This window comes from Hyperolius riggenbachi, chromosome 6, assembly GCF_040937935.1.
Source record: "Hyperolius riggenbachi isolate aHypRig1 chromosome 6, aHypRig1.pri, whole genome shotgun sequence".
NCBI classification, from domain to species: domain Eukaryota; kingdom Metazoa; phylum Chordata; class Amphibia; order Anura; family Hyperoliidae; genus Hyperolius; species Hyperolius riggenbachi.
This window is the reverse complement of record NC_090651.1, coordinates 102080679-102104921: the sequence shown is the minus strand read 5'-3', so window position 1 is coordinate 102104921 and position 24243 is coordinate 102080679. Positions and strand designations below refer to the sequence as shown.

The 24243-nt window shown below is 44.5% G+C and overlaps 1 protein-coding gene across 1 annotated transcript in view; it reads right to left on the bottom strand.

Annotated features, from left to right (window-relative positions):
• Positions 1-23713, bottom strand: part of LOC137522062 (histone H2A deubiquitinase MYSM1-like) — a 58879-nt gene extending 35166 nt beyond the window's left edge. The window contains exons 1-12 of the mRNA XM_068242085.1: positions 23628-23713; positions 22660-22738; positions 20955-21053; positions 18267-18961; positions 15555-15685; positions 15376-15479; positions 14369-14372; positions 13656-13711; positions 10270-10352; positions 8723-8777; positions 3283-3333; positions 3131-3205 (exon numbers count right to left, since the gene is read on the bottom strand). Coding sequence (XP_068098186.1) covers positions 3131-3205; positions 3283-3333; positions 8723-8777; positions 10270-10352; positions 13656-13711; positions 14369-14372; positions 15376-15479; positions 15555-15685; positions 18267-18961; positions 20955-21053; positions 22660-22738; positions 23628-23713 — 1518 coding nt within the window. The remainder of the gene's footprint in view (positions 1-3130; positions 3206-3282; positions 3334-8722; positions 8778-10269; positions 10353-13655; positions 13712-14368; positions 14373-15375; positions 15480-15554; positions 15686-18266; positions 18962-20954; positions 21054-22659; positions 22739-23627) is intronic.
• Between the last annotated feature and the right edge of the window lie 530 nt (positions 23714-24243).

The following is a 24243-nucleotide window of genomic DNA, read 5'->3' as shown; positions in this document are numbered from 1 at the left end:
TTGCAAATGTACATATACTCTCTTAGCTCATGAAATCAAATAATTTGATATGTTAAAATTTGGTTTGCTGACTACGAATTAAAAGAAAAGTTTTATACATTCCCTTCAGGATAATCAGTCCCTCGCTGTCCATCTCCGCCATCTGGATCTTCTGCTACGAGTCTTGATAATTCAGCCAGTAAGCGCAGTCCGGCCACGTGCCGCTTTCACAGCCAGGAGCGATCTGCACCTGCGCAATAGTGCACTATTGCGCAGATGTTGTACGCTCCCGACGGCGGAGTGTGTGGATGCGCACTACGCCCGACTAGCTCAAGTATCTGGACTCATAGCAGAAGATCCAGGTGGTGGAGAAGGACAACGAGTGACTGATTAGCCTGAAGAGGGCTAGAGGAAGCCCCAGGTATGTAAACAACTTTAATTTCATCTGTCTCAGGTTTACTTTGTTACACAGTAGTACTATACTCTACATATGCACTCCCCACAGAGCTGCAGGGAATCCACTGAGAATGTTGTGCACATTGAACACAGAGGTGTTGTCTGTCACCCATAAACCTGGTTCAGATTGTACATGAAGAATGTGTAATAGAGGAAGAATCGCCTCATTCTCCTGTACAGTACCTGCACATCACTCTTATGGTGGCCATACATGGTACAATAAAAACGTTCGATTATCCCGTTTATTTGATCTAAATGATCGAATCGAATGAAAGTTGAAAATATTTTTTTTTTTTTCGATCAAGAAATTCGAAAGATTATCCCGTTTTTTCGAGAAAAATCAGATCGGACATGCTGGAAAAATCTTTATATTCGATCTAACGGAATAATTGAACTAAATTATCTAATCGAAAAAAAATGAAAAATTGTACCATGTATGGCCAACCCTTAAGGTACACATATACCTAAGGTACAATTTTTCATTTTTTTTCGATTAGATAATTTAGTTCAATTATTCCGTTAGATCAAATATAAAGATTTTTCCAGCATGTCCGATCAGATTTTTCTCGAAAAAACAGGATAATCGTTCAAATTTCTTGATTGAGTGGTAGCTCAGCAATAACCCCTCTGCATCCTGAGTGGGAGGGAGGGATGGAATATTGAGCTGCAGCTCTGCCACACGGCTGGACCCAAAGCAAGACAAAAGTGATGTGGCCAGGACAGGTTTCAAGAAAATAAAAGGCATGCAGAGGGAGGCTTTGGCCTTATAAAGACTGTTAGGGCTCATTTCCACTATCGCGAATCCGCATGCGTTCAACGCATGCGGATTCGCACATGTAATGCAAGTGTATGGGCCGGTTTCCACTGTAGCGTTGTTGAGGTGCGTTTTTTTCAGCGGTGAAAAAACGCACAAAAGAGCCGCAGAATTTGCCTGGGAGTGGAATGCATGCGAATCGCATGCAATGTATTTAATAGGGAAATCCCATGCTTTTTTTCCCATGCGTTTTTTGCCGCGAATTCGCATAGGTACCAATGTAAATTCACACAGGCAGTGACATGGTTAAAATCGCATATACCCTCACCTATGCGAATTCGAATGCAAATTCGCGGCAAAAAACGCATGGGGAATCGCATCTGCATGCGATTTTATCAGCGGTGGAATCCAGGTGATTCCGCAACGCAATAGTGGAAACGAGCCCTTATTGGACAGGCGCTTGGATTTCAAGACCATTTTCTGACTCCTATTGTTGCTAAATTTAAGTTGTATTACATTTGGATCTGCGTGCGGCTTTAAGGCAATGTCAGCCTTCTTCAGACAGGGATTTTTCTGCATGACAGATTCACAGAGAAATAAATTCTAGTTACCAGAGATGAGACAAGTTTCTGAAATGTGAAACATTTCTGAAGTTCTAAAAGCGTACAGAAGCTCGAAGCTTTTGAAACTGGCGATATAAGAATGGAAAGCGGAGCTGAGAATCTGTCAGAAGTAAGGAAGACAGGCTTCACATTATTCAACTTTAGTACAAAAATCTATAGATGATCACTAGATAAGTCCTTTTTATATGAATAACATTTTATATACAGTATATTATCTTTCAACTTCATGCTGCAGATTCCCAGTTGGTATAGTTTTTTTTTTTAATGAAACTTGCAGGAAACTCTGGCAAAAGAATACGTCTAGGCGAAAAATATACCCAGAATCCTCCTCACTCCATTTGTCTCATTGGTGCAAAAGTCAGCACAAAGAAAAAATGTACTGCTCTTTTCACATCAATATTATATTATAATGAACAAAAAGGGAGCATGTTTTGGTCCAACGTGGCTCAGCCACGCTGAGTACCAGAATAACCTTTTTTCCAAAGAGAGCACCTTCTGGACAACCAGGTGGAGTCGAGTTTATACATTCTCATCACCTGCAGAGCCACTCCTTGGTAATTCTCCTTTCCCGCCTCTCAAAGTGATCTCACTGTCCCCCTTACCCCTTCCCTTCCTCTCTGTGCTTTCGGTGGAGAACACAGAGATGCATTTGCGGCATCATGAATCTAACATTGCGGCCATTTTTTTTTTAGCTGAAAATGAAACATAAAGGACATCCAAGGTGAAAATAAACTGATGAGAAAAACAACTGTATCTGTCCTCCTCCTCATAAAAATAACTTTTTTAGATATCCGACAATTTTATTTTATATTTAAATCTAGTTTTTAAGTTTTTAACGTTGCATTGTATCTGCTCAATGACACCTTCATTGAAGTATGCTAGAGCTCAAATCTATGAATTATTGACCATTTGTATCTCTTTCCTGCTCCACAAAGCCATTTACTGACAGGAAATTATTTTATTGCTGTAATTACTTATCAGTGAGGGTTATGCTGTAGTCTGACCCAGTCTGACCCGGATAGAAACTGTCACTTACATGCCTGATGTTTAACTCTTTTAGGCAGAGAAAGAAAAAAAAAAGAAACACAGCCTAGTTATTTGTGTGCTTGGCAGTATATATACACGTCTATCTCATCATGTCACATGTAATCTCAGTTGTCCTTTAAGGATAACAGGAGACAGGACACTACCCAATCCGGGTAGCTCCCCAGATCAGGCAGTATGTTTTTTTAAGTTTAGTTTCTGGCTCTGCCTAAATGTATATTTATTAACTTTGTAAATAATTCTGGACAACATTATAAAGTAGAAAGCAACTTACTTCTACGACATGTTCTTCCTCACAGTATCTTCCTCCCAGCAATCCTATAACTTCCGCCAGGGACACGTGAGAATGCTTCAACAGAAAGCAGCAAGTCAGGACTACTGTCCACAGGAAGCCACGCTAACTCACGCTCTACATTCCATACTCACCAAATCCAATATAAGCATGGCCTCTGCTGACACCTTCACCCGGAAGGGTGCCTGGAACAAAAACACAAAACAAAAGTCACAACAAATGCATTAACCACTTGAGGACCATAGGCTTTAACCCCCTTAAGGACCAGGCACTTTTTTTCCATTCAGACCACTGCAGCTTTCACGGTTTATTGCTCGCTCATACAACCTACCACCTAAATGAATTTTGGCTTCTTTTCTTGTCACTAATAAAGCTTTCTTTTGGTGCTATTTGATTGCTGCTGCGATTTTTACTTTTTATTATATTCATCAAAAAAGACATGAATTTTGGCAAAAAAAAGATTTTTTTTAACTTTCTGTGCTGACATTTTTCAAATAAAGTAAAATTTCTGTATACATGCAGCGCGAAAAATGTGGACAAACATGTTTTTGATTAAAAAAAAAAACCCTTCAGTGTATATTTATTGGTTTGGGTAAAAGTTATAGCGTTTACAAACTATGGTGCAAAAAGTGAATTTTCCCATTTTCAAGCATCTATGACTTTTCTGACCCCCTGTCATGTTTCATGAGGGGCTAGAATTCCAGGATAGTATAAATACCCCCCAAATGACCCCATTTTGGAAAGAAGACATCCCAAAGTATTCACTGAGAGGCATAGTGAGTTCATAGAAGATATTTTTTGTCACTAGTAAGCGGAAAATGACACTTTGTGACCAAAAAAAAAAAAAAAAAGTTTCCATTTCTTCTAACTTGCGCCAAAAAAAAATGAAATCTGCCACGGACTCACCATGCCCCTCTCTGAATACCTTGAAGTGTCTACTTTCCAAAATGGGGTCATTTGTGGGGTGTGTTTACTGTCCTCGCATTTTGGGGGGTGCTAATTTGTAAGCACCCCTGTAAAGCCTAAAGGTGCTCATTGGACTTTGGGCCCCTTAGCGCAGTTAGGCTGCAAAAAAGTGCCACACATGTGGTATTGCCGTACTCAGTAGAAGTAGTATAATGTGTTTTGGGGTGTATTTTTACACATACCCATGCTGGGTGGGAGAAATATCTCTGTAAATGCCAATTTTTTTAATTTTTTTTTACACACAATTGTCCATTTACAGAGATCTTTCTCCCACTCAGCATGGGTATGTGTAAAAATACACCCCAAAACTAGTGTTGGGCGAACAGTGTTCGCCACTGTTTGGGTTCTGCAGAACATCACCCTGTTGGGGTGATGTTCGAGTTCGGCCAAACACCTAATGGTGTTCGGCCAAACTGTTCGGGTTCGCCTGAACTGCTCAATGGCCGGCCGAACAGGGCCCCTGTTCGGCCGAATACGGCCCCCCTATGGGGTCGCAGGCATAAGGGGGGAGCATGCCCCGATCGCGGGGGGGGTCGGAAATTCCCCCCACCCCCTCCGCTAGCGCTACCCCCTCTGCCCGCTTCCCCATAAAAAAAGTTTAATGCAAGTTAAATAGTACCGGTGGCTGGCAGTGGAGTGAGGAGGAGGAGTCCGAGTAGGAGAGTGACGCGTTGAGGCCGGGCAGCGGGCGGTTCAGCGGTAGTACCCTTGTGGTACTTCCGCCCTTTCTCTGACCTCACGTCCTCTACGTGATGACGCATACGAGGGTACGCGTGACGCGTACCCTCGTATGCAGAGGGCGTGAGGTCAGAGAAAGGGCGGAAGTACCACAGGGGTACTACCGCTGAACCGCCCGCTGCCCGGCCTCAACGCGTCACTCTCCTACTCGGACTCCTCCTCCTCACTCCACTGCCAGCCACCGGTACTATTTAACTTGCATTAAACTTTTTTTATGGAGAAGCGGGCAGAGGGGGGAGCGCTAGCGGAGGGGGTGGGGGGAATTTCCGACCCCCCCCGCGATCGGGGCATGCTCCCCCCTTATGCCTGCGACCCCATAGGGCCCCCAAAATGGGGATGTTCGGGGGTCCCTTTGACTTCCATTGAGTTCGGGGTTCGGGCCGAACATGCCGAACATCTGGCCCATGTTCGGCCCGAACCCGAAAATCCAGGTGTTCGCCCAACACTACCCAAAACACATTATACTACTTCTCCTGAGTACGGCGGTACCACATGTGTGACACTTTTTTACAGCCTAGGTGCGCTAAGGGGCCTAACGTCCTATTCAAAGGTAATTTTGAAGCATTTGTTTTCTAGACTACTCCTCACGGTTTAGGGCCCCTAAAATGCCAGGGCAGTATAGGAACCCCACAAGTGACCCCATTTTAGAAAGAAGACACTCCAAGGTATTCCGTTAGGTGTATCGCGAGTTTATAGAAGATTTTATTTTTTGTCACAAGTTAGTGAAAAATGACACTTTGTGAAAAAAAAACAATAAAAATCAATTTCCGCTACCTTTTGACAAAAAATAAAATCTTCTATGAACTCGTCATACACCTAACAGAATACCTTGGTGTGTCTTTTTTTCTAAAATGTGGTCACTTGTGGGGTTCTTATACCGCCCTGGCATTTTACGGGCCCAAAACCGTGAGTAGTCTGGAAACCAAATGTCTCAAAATGACTGTTCAGGGGTATAAGCATCTGCAAATTTTGATGACAGGTGGTGTAGAGGGGGCGAATTTTGTGGAACCGGTCATAAGCAGGGTGGCCTTTTAGATGACAGGTTATATTGGGCCTCATCTGATGGATAGGAGTGCTAGGGGGGTGACAGGAGGTGATTGATGGGTGTCTCAGGGGGTGGTTAGAGGGGAAAATAGATGCAATCAATGCACTGGGGAGGTGATCGGAAGGGGGTCTGAGGGGGATCTGAGGGTTTGGCCGAGTGATCAGGAGCCCACACGGGGCAAATTAGGGCCTCATCTGGTGGGTAGGTGTGCTAGGGGGTGACAGGAGGTGATTGATGGGTGTCTCAAAGTGTGATTAGAGGGGGGAATAGATGCAAGCAATGCACTGGCGAGGTGATCAGGGCTGGGTTCTGAGGGTGTGTGCGGGTGATTGAGTGCCCTAGGGGCAGATAGGGGTCTAATCTGATGGATAGCAGTGACAGGGGGTGATTGATGGGTAATTAGTGGGTGTTTGGAGGAGAGAACAGATGTTAACAATGCACTTGGGAGGTGATCTGATGTCGGATCTGCGGGCGATCTATTGGTGTGGGTGATCAGATTGCCCGCAAGGGGCAGGTTAGGGGCTGATTGATGGGTGGCAGTGACAGGGGGTGATTGATGGGTGATTGACAGGTGATCAGTGGGTTATTACAGGGAAGAACAGATGTAACTAATGCACTGGCGAATTGATAAGGGGGGGTCTGAGGGCAATCTGAGCGTGTAGGCGGGTGATTGGGTGCCCGCAAGGGGCAGATTAGGGTCTGATCTGATGGGTAACAGTGACAGGTGATGATAGGGGGTGATTGATGGGTAATTAGTGGGTGTTTAGGGTAGAGAACAGATGTAAACACTGCACTTGGGAGGTGATCTGACGTTGGATCTGCGGGCGATCTATTGGTGTGGGTGGGTGATCAGATTGCCCGCAAGGGGCAGGTTAGGGGCTGATTGATGGGTGGCAGTGACAGGGGGTGATTGATGGGTGATTGACAGGTGATCAGGGGGATAGAGGTATACAGTACACAAGGGGGGGGGGTCTGGGGAGAATCTGAGGGGTGGGGGGGTGATCAGGAGTCCCCAGGGGGCAGTTTAGGGTTAAAAAAAAAATAGCGTTGACAGATAGTGATTGATGGGTGATTAGGGGGGTGATTGGGTGTAAACAGGGGTCTGGGGGGTGTCTGAGGGGCGCTGTGGGCGATCAGGGGGCAGGGGGGGGGGAGATCAGTGTGCTTGGGTGCGACATAGGGTGGCTGCAGCCTGCCCTGGTGGTCCCTCGGACACTGGGACCACCAGGGCAGGAGGCAGCCTGTACAATACACTTTGTAAACATTACAAAGTGTATTATACACTTTGTATGCGGCGATCGTCGGGTTAACATCCCTCCGGCGCTTCCGTATGGCCAGCGGGATGTTGCGGCGGGTGAGCGGAGACAGGCGCTGGCGGAGGATTGCGTCACGGATGCCGCGATCGCTCCGCCCATGCCCCTACAAGGACCGCCGCCTTTGGGCATGAGCTGGTCCTTGCGGGCTCCACTTCCCGGCCACCTCTGTGCGTTAGGCGGTCGGCAGGTGGTTAAAGAGTAACTGTTGGGCATGAAATCAAAAATCTATTCTTTATTTTTATCTGGTAAACAGATAAACAGATTTTATCTGGGTTGCTAACCAGGCAACCCCAAAGTTAAAATCTCTATTACTTTTCTTGTTGATAAATGATCATTCCCCAGTTTACCTGACTCTTATTTGGTACACACAAAATTTGGTACACAAAAAGGAAATTGCAGGGCATGCTGGGTTGTCCTTTTTTGCTTCTATACTTCCCCTTAAGGTGCATACACACATCAGACTATAGTCTTTGGAAAATGAAAGATCACAGACCAATCTTACCACCCTTCATGTAGTATGAGAGCCATACCTTCTCAGTCTATTCTATGGAGCTGAACTCCCCATCAGAAAAAAATCTTTGCAAGATGCTGCACACAAACATGCTGCACACACTCAAAAGATCTGTAGCTGCAAAAGATCTGTTCCTGCCAAAAATCCATTCCTGCAAAATGCAATGAGAGTCTATGAGATCTGCAGATCATCATACACACATGATTTAACTGACATTCATCTGCAGATCAGATCCACCAGGATGGATTTTCAGATCTGCGGATGATTGCTTGATCTGCAGATGAATGTCAGTTAAATCATGTGTGTATGATGATCTGCAGATCTCATAGACTATCATTGCAATTTGCAGGAATGTATTTTTGGCAGGAACAGATCTTTTGCAGATACTGATCATTTGTGTCTGTACAGCACCTGTGTGTGCAGCATCTTGCAAAGATTTTTTTCTGATGTGGAGTTCAGCTCCATAGAAAAGACTGTTTAGAGCATGGCTCTCATACTACATGAAGGGTGGTAAGATTGGTCTGTGATCTTTCATTTTCCAAAGACTATAGTCTGATGTGTGTATGAGCCTTTAGACTTAACTAATGCAGCCTGATTGGCTGAAGCCTGTTTTCATCTCCCACACCTCTGTTCCTCTCTGATAGGCCAATATTTCTCATGCTGCGACAATGCACTTTCTATAGTGAAGGGCGGGCAAATCAGGCAGAGGAGACTAAGGGAGGAAATTACATCATGATTGGCTTAAAAATAGCCACAATTAAAATGGGAAATGCTAAGAAGGATTTTCTCTTTTTTTACTGTAGAAAAATCACTAAAATCAAAATGTGGACAGTGCAATACATATGTAAGTAGAGCAAGTATTTATCTACTTATGTGTTTTTTTTTCTGAAATAGTATGGCTGACAGCTCCTCTTTACGTGATTTGCAGTCAGTTTGTCATTTTCACACTGAACACAGACACAAAGTTCCAGTAGTAAATGAAGGCATAAAAAGATTACCTCTTTCTCTGCAGTAAACTCAAGGCACGTAATGAGCTGGAACGGGTCAAATGAGCTGTTAGAAAAAAAACTTTTGTGTTAATAATAATAACAAGTGAAAAGATATATTGTCTATACACCAATAAAAGGGTACACAACCTGAAGTGAGAAGAATATGGTGGCAGACATCTTTAATTTTCTCGTAGTCACACTCAGGGCCGTTTCTGGACATTGCAGGACAGTTTTTGTCTCCCCCCCACCCTCATCTTGTAAATAGTAAGATCATAGCCTACTTTAAACCACTTCATGCCATGAGCTGAAGCAAACAAGCACTTCAGCAGAGCAAAGAGACTTTGTTAATTACTTTTGCAGACACCAGGTCAGAGTCTTCGGAATCCAAAGACTTGCAATAATCAATACAGACCAAATCTGAATAAATTACACAAGTAACAGCACCCAACATATTGTTATTACTGTTATTACTCAGGCTTCCTCTGTTTTTCTTTCTGGCTCCGGAGTCGAACTCATGCTTCACAGACAGAGGCAGTTCCTCTGGAACTTCTCAGTTGACGGAGGCCTCCTTTTTATGCCAAGCAGTGCCCATTTAGGTGACAAAATTACCATTGATCCCTTTCTTAGGAGCCCCTACCTATCATCCTAGGCATCTGCCTGGTTTGCCTATGCCTTAACACAGCTTTGGTCATGCTGATGTTTTGGCTCTGGTAGTGTTTGAATAACACGCCTGAAACAAGCTTGCAGTCAGTGCAGTTTGACTTGACTTGCCTTCAGTTGTGTTAGTAAAAAAAAAAAAAAAAAAAAAAAAAAAAAAAAAAAAAAAGGTACATTTTGAAAGTAATAGTCACAACGGATAACTAGCAACTTCTTGAAGGAGGTTGAGGGACTCCTGGACACACACTAGGTATCTGGTGCGTGGATTACAATTTGTTCAGCCAGGGACAACCTAGTGTATGTACATGGCTCTACAACCCTTCCAAAACTGTTGTTGCTGTGGCCCCATTGCCTGTGCCCATAACATCAATGCATCTGGTGTGAGCCTAGGGTGTCACCTTGATACCGAGAGGGAGAACAGTAGAAGTAGAGAACCAATAAAAGATCAGATTAATTTGTAACCCTTTTCAACCGTTAACTGGTCGGAGTGACTTCTGTGCTCTTTAAGGTGCGTACACACGCACGACAGCAGCCAACGACGGGTCCGTCGGTACCTCCTGCTGGGCGGGTTTTCAGCAGACTGTAGTGCGTGTGTACGCACTGTCAGTGGACTGATAAGGCTGTTCCTGAACGATCCGCCGGGCGGATCGTTCAGGAACAGCCTTATCAGTCTGCCAACAGTGCGTACACACGCACTACAGTCTGCTGAAAACCCGCCCAGCGGGAGGTGCCGACGGACCCGCCGTTGGCTGCTGTTGTGCGTACGCACCTTTACAGTGTCGTAACTACGCTAACATTATCTGTAAACTGTCTTAGCGAGCACAGAAATCAATGCTATCAGCACACAAGTAAACATAACAGTGTTGCTGTACAGGATGACTTTCATATTTGCACCCCACCTCTTGGAAGGTCTTGGCCCCCTGGTACATCTTGATAGCTTCATCTTCTCGCGTCTTTGTGATAATTCTTCAGCTGAAAGATGCTGACAAACCAAAACATCACACTCATTAAAATGCACTCAATCTTCATTACACTACTTAGGAAAATACTAACTATGCTTTAATTGCAATAAACCCAAAACTGAACAAGGCAGATTTTAATAGCAATCAGGATGATAAGTGAATGTAAACATATACGAACGTTTGGAGGAGCTCCATTATGATATTCTCTTTACTCGTACAGTAGCAATAAAAAAATGTGCACCCTTTGGAATTCTATGGATTTCTTCACAAATTGGTCATAAAAATGTGATCTGATCTTCATCTAAGTCACAACAATAGACGATCACAGTCTGCTTAAAGTCTTCCAGACCAACGCAGTCCGAATCTACGTCTAGCAGGTGGTGCTGCGGCGCTAACTGGTGGTAGATTCAACGTCACAATGAATCGCGCGCCTCGCCATTACCACCGATCTCGCCGCTCTGCACCCACCACAGTTCGCTCGCTCTGCCGTCTAGAAGCAGGTCAGGAGCCGCTTTCATTGGCTCCTGACCGGGTGATCACGGAGAGCCAATCACATTGGCTCCCATTGAGAGACAGCGTCAGGAGCCAATGAAAGTGGATGGAGCAGTGTTGTGACCGGCAAGAGCTGCGGGTATGTGCGGCGCATTTGTCAGGAGGCGGTGTTTTACCGTACCAGCAGTCTCTGGTGCATAAGGGGGCAGAGACTGCTGGTATGGAAGTGGTTAAACTAATACCACACAAATAATTAAATGTTCCATGTTTTTATTGAACACACCATGTAAACATTCACAGTGCAGGTGGAATAAAAGTATGTGAACCCGCAGACTAATGACATCTCCAAGAGCTAATTAGAGGGATATGTGAGAGAGCAGGCTGGAGTTGTACTTTGTACTGGTTGAACTCGATGGACGTATGTCTTTTTTCAACCATAATAACTATGTAACTATGAGTGAGGTGTCAGCCAGCTGGAGTCCAATCAATGAGATGAGATTGGAGGTGTTGATTACAGCTGCGCAGCCCTATAAAAAACACACACTAGTTTTGGGTTTGCTTTTCCCAAGAAGCATTACCTGATGTAAATGATGCCTCCCACAAAAGAGCTCTCAGAAGACCTATGTTTAAGAATTGTTGACTCGCATAAAGCTGGAAAGGGTTATAAAAGTATCTCCAAAAGACTTGCAGTTCACGGTGAAACAAATAGTCTATAAATGGATAAAGTTCAGATCTGCTGCTCCTCTTCCTAGGAGTGGCGGTCCTGTAAAGTTAACTGCCAAGGGCACAGCGCAGAATGCTCAATGAGGTGAAGAAGAATCCTAGAATGTCAGCTAAAGACTTACAAAAGTCTCTAGTATATCATCACATCCGTTAGCGAATCTAGGATCCGTAAAACACTAAGCAAGAATGGAGTTCATGAGAGGATGCTGGAGGACCTTGTCCCAGCTCTAAAGAGAGTCTGAGGTATCACAAGGTTAAAAGTAAATACTTATCTAAGGAGAGAGAAGCACCTGGATCCTTCAGGGGCTTCCCACACAGTACTCTGGACCCTCTTTAACCACCCTGGCGTTCTATTAAGATCGCCAGGGCAGCTGCGGGAGGTTTTTTTTTAAATAAAAAAAAAACTATTTCATGCAGCCAACTTAAAGTTGGCTGCATGAAATCCCACTAGAGGGCGCTCCGGAGGCGTTCTTCCGATCGCCTCCGGCGCCCAGAATAAACAAGGAAGGCCGCAATGAGCGGCCTTCCTTGTTTTGCTTAGATCGCCGCCATAGCGACGAGCGGAGTGACGTCATGGACGTCAGCCGACGTCCTGACGTCAGCCGCCTCCGATCCAGCCCTTAGCGCTGGCCGGAACTTTTTGTTCCGGCTACGCTGGGCTCAGGCGGCTGGGGGGACCCTCTTTCGCCGCTGCTCGCGGCGGATCGCCGCAGAGCGGCGGCGATCAGGCAGCACACGCGGCTGGCAAAGTGCCGGCTGCGTGTGCTGCACTTTATTTGATGAAAATCGGCCCAGCAGGGCCTGAGCGGCAGCCTCCGGCGGTGATGGACGAGCTGAGCTCGTCCATACCGCCAGGCTGGTTAACATAGGGGCCGCATTCCTCTTCTGGTACGAGCGCAGCGATGCTGCACCCGCATCAGCGTGCCTTCGCAGAAGCACGGATCAGCTCCCACTGCACAGGCGTGTCCCCATGTGTGCAGGAGCAGTACAGTTGCGCTTGTGTGTAAAGAGGAGCTCGGCCCGATGTAATTACCAACAAGCCCTTCAGGAGATCCGCACTCGGCAACAGGGAACCGGAGGACAGTGTGGGAAGCCTCTATAGGACCCAACAGTTTCCCTATGACACTAAGGGTACACTTCAGACCTCTTATACAAGTTTGTAAACCTGACACTGATTTATTGGCTACATAAAGTGAACCTTCAGACTAAAAATCTACTCAGCAGCACTGAAAAGGCTTGGTGTTTCTTTAACAGTTTCACAGCATCAGAACTTTTTTTTTCTTACCCAAGCCTCATTTTTAGCTGCACAGAAGAAAACTGCCCGGGCATTTTTCCCCTGATGCTGTGCAAAGCATGATGGGATTTCTGATGTTGTTCTCATTCTGCTGTTTTGGCGCAAATTTTTTTATTTTGAATTTGAAGCCTAGGGCGCGCAGCTGAGAGATGTGATCAGGACACAGTTGGAACTGTGTCTCATGCTCCTTGTCACCTCCTTTCAACCAACAAGATGGCTGCCCCCATGAAATCACAAACATTTGCCTGTTCTTTTAAAACAGGGTGGGTAAGAGATTATATTACCTATCTATTTTAATTAACATAACTAATGTAAACTTAATGACACTGTTTGTTTAGGCTGAAGTTCCATAAAGGAATCATCAGGGAAAAGTAAAAAAAAAAAATAAAAAATCAGTCTTACTCACCTGGGGCTTTCTCCAGCCCCTTGCAGCTGACTGTCCCATGCCGACCGCTCTGCTGCCGTCCCGTGCTCCCCGCACGCAGTAGTTCTGCGCCTGTGCAGTGCGCTGAGGACCACGTGGCCATGATTGACAGCGGCGCTTCACGCAGCCACAGTAAGGACTACCTCAAGGTCGGACTGAACAGTGTGCGGGGAGCTCGGGGCGGCGGCGGAGAGCGGAGTGATCGGCGTGGGACAGTCGGCTGCAAGGGGCTGGAGAAAGCCCCAGGTGAGTAAGGCTGATTTTTTTTATTTTTGCCTGATGATTCCTGTTGATGTTTCTAAAGTACAGAAGTAATTGTATGCTTGACAACAAAATATACATTTCATAAACTGAAACACATCAGAAGGGAAATCAAATTTATTGTCTAACCTCAAACGTTTGGCCCTCCAGGTCCTTTGCGTCACACGCTAAAATGAAACTTAGATCTTAAAGGGAATCTAAACTGAAAATAAACTTATGCGATAATGAATTGTATGTGCAGTACAGCTAAGAAATAAAACATTAGTAGCAAAGAAGAGTCTCATGTTGTTTTCCAGTACAGGAAGAGTTAAGAAACTTCAGCTGTTATCTATGCAAAAGAGCCTCTCTGAGCTCTTCCCGGGAGACAGTCCTGGTTTCTGAAGCACTTATACATCAAAGAAACAGTGAGAGGGAGCTTCAAATAAGGTTTTACTACAATGGAGTTCAAAGGGTTATGAGCTCTGCTCTGTTTTATAGTTTAACATACAGAATGTGATTTGTAATTGCAAATATGCCAGAATTATGCAATGTTATAAAAAATATATATATATATAACTGAAAATAAAAATATGAGATTAGTTTCTTTGCTACTAGAGTTCCAATAATTATCCGAACTAAACATACAATTCATTATAGCATACGTTTTTTTGTCGCTTCAGTGTCACTTTAAATTGTATTGGCTATTTAGGGAATTAGAAAGTCTTTTTAAATGCCCTGTATATAAACTGGTGAAAAATGGTGAATTTGTCAATGGAAAACAAATACCAGTAACTATAGTTGTGACGCTAGCACACCAGGTTGTATTAGAGAAAGCAGCCAAGAGAATCATATGGAAACGCAACACTCCTAGGAGATGAAAAGAAACAAAAAAAAGAATGTACTACTGCGCTAGAGCAGGAGTACATTCTTTTTTTGTGAAATTGTCAATGTGCCAGTCATCATCACTCCAGAAGAGGAAGCCGTGAAGAGCAAATCAAAGACACTAGCTACAATTCAATAAGCCAGAAGCCATGCTGATTGCCACACGGCTAACTCCCCAGTACAGCGCTGCCTTAGATCGCAGCGCTGTACAGGGTTATTAGACGGCGGTTTCGCCATCTAACAATCTCCAAACAGCGGTCGCCGCTGGGAGACTGAAGGCGGAGCGGAGCTCCGTCATCAGAGCGGAGATGCGAGCCGCATAGGCAGACATTCACGCCAATCGGCGTGGAGTGGTCCTGGGGCTTCCGCGGCATTCACACCAATTGGTGTGGAGCGGTCGGCAGGTAGTTAAAAAGGGGGAAGTTGGTGGACTTCCCTCCCTCGAACAAAAACAGATTTGTTATTTTTAGCACAAAACAAATAACATTTATTTGTAGCTCCAGTTTCCACAACTGGAGCTACAAATAAATGTAATCTTTTTGTGCTAAAAATAACGAATCTATGTCTAGTTTTCTTCAAGGGAGGCAAGTCCACTAACTTCCCCCTTTTTTTTAACTGTTTTTAGACAGTTTTATTCTATTTTGGCGCCTCTGTTCATGCTTCTATACGCAATCTAGTCCACCCTTGGTGGAGGGGTGTTATTCCCGTTTTTTTCAGGTCATAATTCTCCCCACCTGCCATTTGAGTGGTTACCTGTGTGGTAACCCACGTTTGTAAGTATATCTATTACTTCTCGCATTACTATACTGTGAATCACAAAGGTACTACACTACATTGGGCTCTCGGTTTCTGTTTTTGTTTTACAAGTGGTAAAGCCAGCAGTTTAGGCACATTTTCCTCTTATCACTGTATGTGAATGGGACCTTTAATCCCCCCCCCCCCCCCCCCCGCCAGACACTACCAGTTGTGAGGCTCAGCATCCCCTCACCATAGTCTGCAGGCGGTGGGCGAGCTCGTACGCCTCCAATGTGTCTTTCACCATTTTGCATTTCGTTTTATCCAGCGGTCGGGGACGATTGTAAACAGCTTGCTCTGAAATTTGTAGAAAATGTATGTAAAAGTTGTCACTTTCAAGACAGAAAAAAAAACAGCAATTTTTGTTCATACCACATCCAAAGTTAATGGCACCAATTAGTTCCAGGTACATGTGGATACGACCGATACAGTTCACATCGCCGCAGTTCTTCAGCCCGGGGCGGACGGAGGTTTTGTTCAGGTAATTTGGCTTACAGTTTTTCCTGCAAAACATGGTGGGCGGATTTAGAGGATATGATAAAGGATAGAGAAATGGTACCTTTAAAAAGTGGCACATAAAAGCCCCATGCATATGCTTATTATTAGTAACTCTAATCTATTGTAAAGTTATCGTTAAGGTGACAGTATTAGACGACGGCTGTACAGACATGCTGACTGCCTACTGCAAAGAAACCTGTTCTGTTCTATTAAGAGGGGAGGGAGACAAGCGAGTGCGAGGCGCCCTGCTGAAAGGACTATAATATTAAAGCAATTATGGATGTTCATCATTGGACATCTGTTATGCTGCATCTACAAATGTGTTTTGGGGACACCTGGATTAAAAAATGCACAGGTGTCCCCAAAGGATATTAGTAGATGTAGTACAGCATGGTGGTGTAGTGGTTAGCACTTTTGGCTTTCTGCGCTGGATGCCCGGTTCGAATTTCAGCCAGGGCACTATCTGCATGGAGTTTGTATGTTCTCCCCATGTCTGCGTGGGTTTCCTCTGGGCACTCTGGTTTTCTCCCACATCCCAAAAACATACAGATAAGTTAAATGGCTTCCTCCTAAAAATTGGCCTGAGACTATGATACATACACTACACAATACGATACATACATAGACATATGACTATGGTAGGGATTAGATTGTGAGCCCCTGTGAGGGACAGTTAGTGACACGACTCTGTACAGCGCTGTGGAAGATGTTGGCTCTTTGTAAATACTAAATAGTAATAGTCTTGGGTGACAAATATTACTGTGTGTGAAACAGTCTTAAAGTGAACCAGAGACGAAGCACCCTCATGTATTTTACCATATATATCAGTGGGAACATTAGAGAAAACACCTACCCTGCTCTCTGTTTCATTATTTACTGTTCAGATTGCTTCTTATCAACCTCGATAAAATCCCCGACTGAGCATTCAGTCTGGCTTTGCTATAATGACTCAGCTATAATGATTCCTGAGCAGAGAAAGCAGAGGGCAGGCTTGGACTTGAAAAGACATGAGAGAACACAGACTGAGCTATAAATATTCCTGAGCAAAGCCAGACTGAATGCTCAGTCGGGGATTTTATCCGGGCAGATTAGAAACAAGCTGTGCAGTGCAGAATGAAACAGAAAGCAAGTTAGGTGTTTTCTCTAATGTTTCCACGGATATATATGGTAAAATACATGAGGGTGCTTCGTCTCTGATTCCCTTTAAATAAAGCCTAGTGTACAAGGACCTTTCACGTCAAGGTCATTTTATTATTAGTTTTAAGGCAGGTTTACTACAGGTCAGCTGCGGTTTGTCAGTTATTTTGTTTCTCTTTGTGTACATGGATGTTCCACTTTAGTTCTGGTCCAGGTTATCATAAGAAAGTGTCACACACCTAAGGTTCCATGTACACTATCCCCTTAGATAACCCACTGCCATCAATTTTGTTAAAGAGTACCCACGGCGGCCGGGAACACAAAAGAGAGATACTTACCTAGGAAGAGGGAAACCTCTGGATCCTGCAGTGGCTTCCAGTAGGGATGATCAATGAGATGCAAATTCCTAGTTGATGCAGCACTACACAGATTTTGCATGCAAATTTATGCAACTTGCAATCAAATCCTGCTGAGGTAAAGTTTGATTAGTCCATAAATTTGAATACAAAATTTGCACAATCCTACAACAATTTGCATCTAATTGATCATCCCTAGCTTCCAGTATCCTCCTCCAGCCGCTGCCCGGGACCCTCTTGATGATCACATCCATGCTCCTCTTCATGCACGCCTGCACCTGCACAGTAGCACGGAGCCGCTCGGAGATAAGTGGCTCTGACTTGTGCAGGAGCAGTAGGACTGCACTCATGCATGGAGAGTGGCCCCATTACACTCTTATCGGATATGTTCTGGGGGTCACTTGCACAGCAACCGTGCGGGCCAGGAGTGATATTGTGGTAAAACCTCTTCCACGGTGTGATGTAGTTTCCGGTCTGTGAACCTTGTTGCATTGTGGGAAATAACATCTGTTTCCAACTGCCAAGCAACCAGTATCTCCCTCTGTACATATGTATAGCTATTAAAAAAACAACCTTTTAGTGTATCGCATTGTTAGGGGGTGCGGTTAAAGATAATGGCAGTTGGTGCTGTCTAGTTTTCATGTCTGCCAGTAGTAAAGATGATTACGTACAGGCCGATTGTGGATCAAAAAATATGAACCAATTACATGTCGAATATCAATAACTTCTCGCTTTGCTATGTATTGATTTTTTTCCCCTTTTCACTAAACTTCCTCTTTACATGCTGGATTTATCAGCAACAGTGTATCCAGTGCAAGTAAGGCGACTTTTAGAATATTTGTAATCCTGATATCCATCTTGCTTGTCTGTTGTACTATTGAACCACTTCAACTAGCATAAGCAGGCCCTCATTTCTCGTGACTCTGATCTCCACAACCTCGCTCCCTGCCAGAAGCTAATCCACTGGTCACAGTGCTGTTGTCCCTCCTCACCATTCCATAGGAACAGTATGCTTTGCTTCACTGTAGCCTGTGATACAGATATTTGTTTTATTTAAAAGGTAATGGCGTGACCCTTAAAATTAAAGATTTACCATTGATCCAAGATGTAATTGCGTATCCTCAGGTAGCGCTCCGGAGTCTTGGCTAAGCGTCCCTCAAAGAATTCTGGGATGGCTTGTTTCTCTTCTTCTTGAATAAAATCTGGATCAAGCACCACTTCCTGATCAGGAGGTCTCAGCATTTCAGTGTCATAATGGACTTCCTCATGTTCGTATGGAGGAGATGAATAAGCTATGGTTGTGTCAGTATCCTGAAGGTTTAAGCTTGGGGAGGACTGACTGAGCACTTCATCTTGCAAGGACGCTGAGGTTTCACCATGGGTCGCGTGTGTGAAGGAACAGAGAGAATCCCCGTCATCAGAGTCTTTTATCTGAGGAAGTGGCTGTGGAATATCTATGTGTGTTTGTTCTGGTGTGAGGTGACTTTGGCTTGTGAGGGAATGGATGGCCCCTTCATTCACCTGGCAGGTCCTATCTGCTGGATTTATCTTTGTGTCAGTCCGGTCTCCTCTTTTAACAAACCCCTCATCCATCTCATCCGTTATGTCGACCTCTTCATCGTCTGATAAGGTCTCAATTTTAACAGCATTAAGGTTGGGGCCCGCCCGCCCTCGGAATGTTGACAGGTCATCTCCTGTGGCAGCTTCCCCCTCAAAGCTGTCTGGGTGGAAAACAGGAAGGTCTGTTGCAGTCATCTTGGCATCTTTCTCTCCATCCTCAGTTTTGCACTGCAGACACACAACATATGCTTTATTTCAGAGGATTTTAATTTGTTTTACCTTGCAAATCAAACCACAATATGGCAGAAGCTTGAAGCAAACCTGAACTGAAAAATAAAAAGTCAAAATAAACATATACACATCATACTTACCTACCACATAATCTATTTATTAATTTCTTTCTCCTTTCCCACGTCTTGTTTGTCAACTGAGATCAATGGAATTCTCTGTTCTCCATTTTAAAAATGGCCACAACCCCGTAACAGCTTCTGGGTCAGCACTCAGTGAGCCATAGAGAAAAATGGAAACTCCCTTGCACATCAGTTGTCCTTTCAGTTATAACTGACAGCAAATGTTATAGTGAAAAAAGGCCCTAAGGGTCCTTTTACACTATATCAGTTGCTGTCAGTTCTAACTGAAAGGACAACTGATGTGGCCTCTTTCACACTATATGCAGAAAAACTGAAGAATTTTCACAATGCTAGGGAAAAAAAGGCATTAAAATGCAACGCATTAAGTGTAAATAGGCACTTAGGCTTTCAGCTTCCTGAGATACAAGTCTCACAAGATTTTGTCAGAACCGGAAAGAGTAGTTGTTAGTAGAAAATGGTGAGCTGAGAGGAACTGATGTCGAGGTAAGTATGTAATATTCATTTACAAATTACACCATGTGCTTATTTTAAATAATTTCACTCAGTTTAGGTTCACTATAAATATCCATGACAGTATTTTATCTTCAAAGCTTCATCAAAAGATTACAGAAGTAAGGTATACCTCAAACCACATACAAGTTTGTATGTGAAAAAAATGTACTTCCATTACATTAGAAAATACCGCAAAAATGAGTTTCTCATGATCATGATGTAGCACACATGGAGCGGGACCCAACTCATTTTATCTCCTACGGTTCTCCTAGGAGATATTTTTCAATTTCTGTTCAGGCTACATTCATACTTACAGCGTCGCCATAAATTGCGGTACTTCCCCTGCTGCAGCTCACCGTGAGGGCAATGTAAGTCTACGGAGACCATTGCAACGCAACAGTAGTAAAATCACAGCAAGCCTGCTGCAAACTCTGCAGTGCGTTGCCAAATGATCCTTGCCTACTGCACAGGTTTTGAAGCAATGGATGTCTATTTAGTAAGTGTAAAGGAACGATCATGGTAGCAGTGGCCATGTACATTTTCTTTATAGGAAAACTATAGTTTTCTAAATGAATATGCTCCTAAAAGAATCCCCCCCTCTCCCCTTTAAGATGGGGTTCACACTCCTGCCCAGGGGCTCTCCTGCTGCAGGAGGCAGTGTAAAGTCGATTATGATTCTGACACTCATTGTGAAAATCTGCACAAGTTTTCGCGTTCCTATGCAAATTTTCACTTTTTTACCTCAGCTAATGAAAATCAATGGGAATTTGCATGTGATATGCTGCAAAATGTAAGGGTAAGCGAAATTAGCACATTTCAATCACCACTAGGACAGAAGGAGGCACAAAGGGGGACAGAAGGAGGCAGAGATGGCACAGAGGGGGACATCGAGGAAACCAGGGGACAGAGGTGACACAGCGGGGGGCAGAGGTAGCACAAAGGGGGAAAGGGGGCAGCAATGATGGTACAGAGGGACAAAGTAGAAGAAGAGGGGACATAAAGGGGGACATTGAGGGAACAGGGGGACAGAGGTGACACAGAGGGGGGCACTGGAGGCTCGGGGGGGGGGGGGGGGGATAAAGGACAGAGATGGCACAGTGTTCCGACTTAAGAGCAGATTCAGGTGAAGAACAAACCTACAGTCCCCAGCTTGTTTGTTTACCAGGGACTACCAGCTCCTTCTCTGGACAGCTTTAAAAGAAGGCTAAAAACTCAACTCTTTTCCCGAGCCTTTGAGACTGCATAATGCAGGGTCACAGCGCTTTGAGTCCCCAGGGAGAAAAGCGCTATAGAAATATTATTGTTATTGTTGTTGTTAAACTACATACTCGTTATTAGAAGCCGGAAAAAAAAAATACCTTGTTTTTAAAATACTGCCGGGCATAGCTCTTCACTTGTAACACTGTACGACTTCCAATCAGCCTGGCAATATTCGTCCATCTTCTGCCAAACCGAGCCTGCAGGGCACAGCAGCACAAATGTTTTCAGAAATTGTGCAACAACTCATTTATTTAACTTCACTTTTCTGCCTTTTACCAAAATGCACAGGTCTTCCAAACACATTACATTAAAGCAACCAGAAGTGGAAATAAACTGATGAGTTAAAACTATTTTATTTATTGTCCTAAATCTAATTCGGGCTTTCCTGGAAGTGACAAGGGGCTTGACTGACGCCGGAGACTTGACACTCACGCAAGTTACGTAACATGTATAGCGTTACCTACGTAGCTGGAAATGCGCACAGCAATTTTGCCGTAGTCGCTAGAATCAACCCCACAAGGTGGTAAACATTGGTACATGTAGTACCAAGCCTACTTAGCTTGCCTGTGTTAACTTTTTATTTTTATATTTTGTGACATTGCGAAGATAAAAAAAACAAAAAAATAAACTGCTTTTATGTGTGCAAATGAGGGAGTCAAGCATCAGTCAAATTCAGCCCTCCTCAAGGTTATATAGAAGGCAAAACACGTTTATCTGTCTGCACAAAGACTCCTGATAAAAGCAAGCCTATAGCTGATAATTTTATGGACCTACAGCTCTGTTAAAATGTATAAGCTATACAGGCTCTCTTTACACCAGCGGTTTTAGATGTACAGTACAGCCTGGCTTCCAGGGGCATAAAGAGATGATTTGCATATTCAGGAGGGGTGCATCATGGGAATCCAAAGTTGCTACCTTCGGTTTTCAAAGGGCAAATTACATGTAGTGTAGATTTGCTGTCCCGTGAAAATAACTCAACACACTGCCATTCAAGAGAACCCGAGGCAGTGCGTGGTAGAGAGGGGGTGGGGTAGGGTCAGATGGAACACAGAGGCATGTTCCTTGCTGCAGGACATGCCTCTGTGTATCCCACCCTACACCGCTCTCTGCCCCCCCACACCGCGATATAACCCTCCAAAATTACAGACAAGCGATTGTCGCTATTCTGGAGGGTAAGGGAAGAGAGAGGTATTCCCTGCTTAAACAACCACTAGGGCTGTTCCTGCAGGCCTTCCAAAGCTGCCATTGGGCAGCTCTGTCTCTTCACGGCCGCGCCTGCCGCCTCTCCCCCCTACTGCTGCCTCCCTGCACGCTGCGCTAAGAGAGCAGCTCTCAGCATCGTGACCCCAGGAGTCACGAAAGTGAAAGCATTAGACTGCAGGCCACTGGAGCGGCTGAGATCGTGGCGGAGATGGCGGCTACCTGATACGCCCAGCCCCCCGGATCAGGTAGCATGTATTTATTTATTTAATTTACAGCCCTATTTTGGGTTCCCTTTAATGTCTAAACCACCGACAACAAAAGTGAGTACATCCCCAAGTGAAAAATATCCAACATGGGGGACAGTGCACAGAAGCAGTGACAAGAGTGAGTTAGCACCCCTTTCCACAGTGCGCATGCACAGAGATTCAGGTTCAGATCTGCAGAATTTGGAACAAGGTTTTTTTTATATCTAATGCACTAACACTACAGGCAATGGCCAAGTGCATTCAAAACTTAACTGTGATACCATGTGGTAAATGCTTTTGTATAATGCCGTTTATGAAGATTGAAAGATGCAGCAGGAATCACATGGGTGCTTACCAACCCCTGCTCAAACAGGTCTTTCTCTTCAGCTGTCCACTTCACAGCTCCACTGCTGGGTTTACTAGGAGAACGGACCCTATAAACAGAAAAAATACTTTTACCACAATGCAAGGGGAGCAGCAATATGGAATAATCCATACCCACTACACTGATTCAAGATTTCATTAGCCCGAGCACAAATCACTCTCATTTTGCACCTTATACTCGAAGGCCTCTTCAGATGCCATCCTCCTCCTGCGGCAGCTCTAAGGAACGTGTGCGCTTCCTCAAGCCAATTGTAGCTGCAGTAGGGGGCAGAGCAACAGCACTGGCACGAAGGCCAGGGTATTTAAACCCAGGTCACTTAGCGCTCAGTGCTGCCATGTCTGGTGATCAGCCGCCGCGTGTCTCCACGCAGTCAGCCTGTCCTGTCGCATCAATCCTGTCAAGTCTAGTCAGTTTTGTCACTTCAGTCTGATCAGTCAAGTCAGTCCTGTCACGCCAGTCCTGCCACGCCTGTTAGTCTGGTCATATAATCTTATAAGGCACGTCCTCCATTCCCGCCTTTAGTCAGTCCTACTGCTTGTCAGTCCAGTTACCATTACTGTCAATCCCATCTTTAACCAGGTTCATAATTTGTTCATCCTTCCCATATCACAGGGTTCACCCCTCCTGTTCTTCTCGTCTCTGGTGGGGCAGCCCTGGGGGTCGTGATCTGGTGGGCACCAGGCAGCAAAGTAGTCAGTCACCCGCTAGGGGTGACGGCCCATCATCCCTTGCAGGGTGCGCAGGTGAAGACCCGTATTCACTTAGACTCCACGCCCCTGGGGTGCCCGCACCAATCACTGGTGCCGAGATCAACAGGACCCTGAAAGCACATTTCTAAATACCAGAAGAGAGACTGGGCATGCCATAGAGAAATGAGACTGGCCACTCTACAGCATCGGCCGTTATGGTAAGAAGGTGATGAAAGATCAAATACTTACATCACTCGGTTGGCTTTCTTCTGTGGACTGCTGAAAAATATGACATACATTGAATACAAGTATAAAGGAATCTGAGGACTGGTCATTTAATACTAATACTTGATAAACATCATCACAATTATGTAAAGAGAACCTGTTATATTACCAATATGTACACACCAAGAAAATATGCAAAGGCTGGCTACGTTTTTTCATCCTATGTGCATTTGGAACTAATGCTTCAAATTGATAGCCCTGCCTAACAGTAACATAGAAATATGGATTTAAAAATCTGTGTGTAATTAGTAAACCACTGTGGTTAGCTTACAGAGTAACCAAGCAGCTCAGGGTGACCCAAACTACTAGGAATGTATAGGGGGATAAAAGGAACCAAAAAGCCCTCCTACTAAAAAAGCAAAGCTTGGTGTAATTAGCCTTCTTAAAACAGAAGGAAATTTGCAATAATTCAGTTATAAATGAACATTTGTGGTTACCCACAATGCACTACCACTGAATATGCAAATTTCGCCCTTGTTAAGCCAAGCAAGCATTCAGAACCGCTGGTGTATAGCAAGCCTATAGCTTGTTAGCTTGGACTAGTTCCTCACATTTACTCTAACCAGCTCCTGTCACCCCC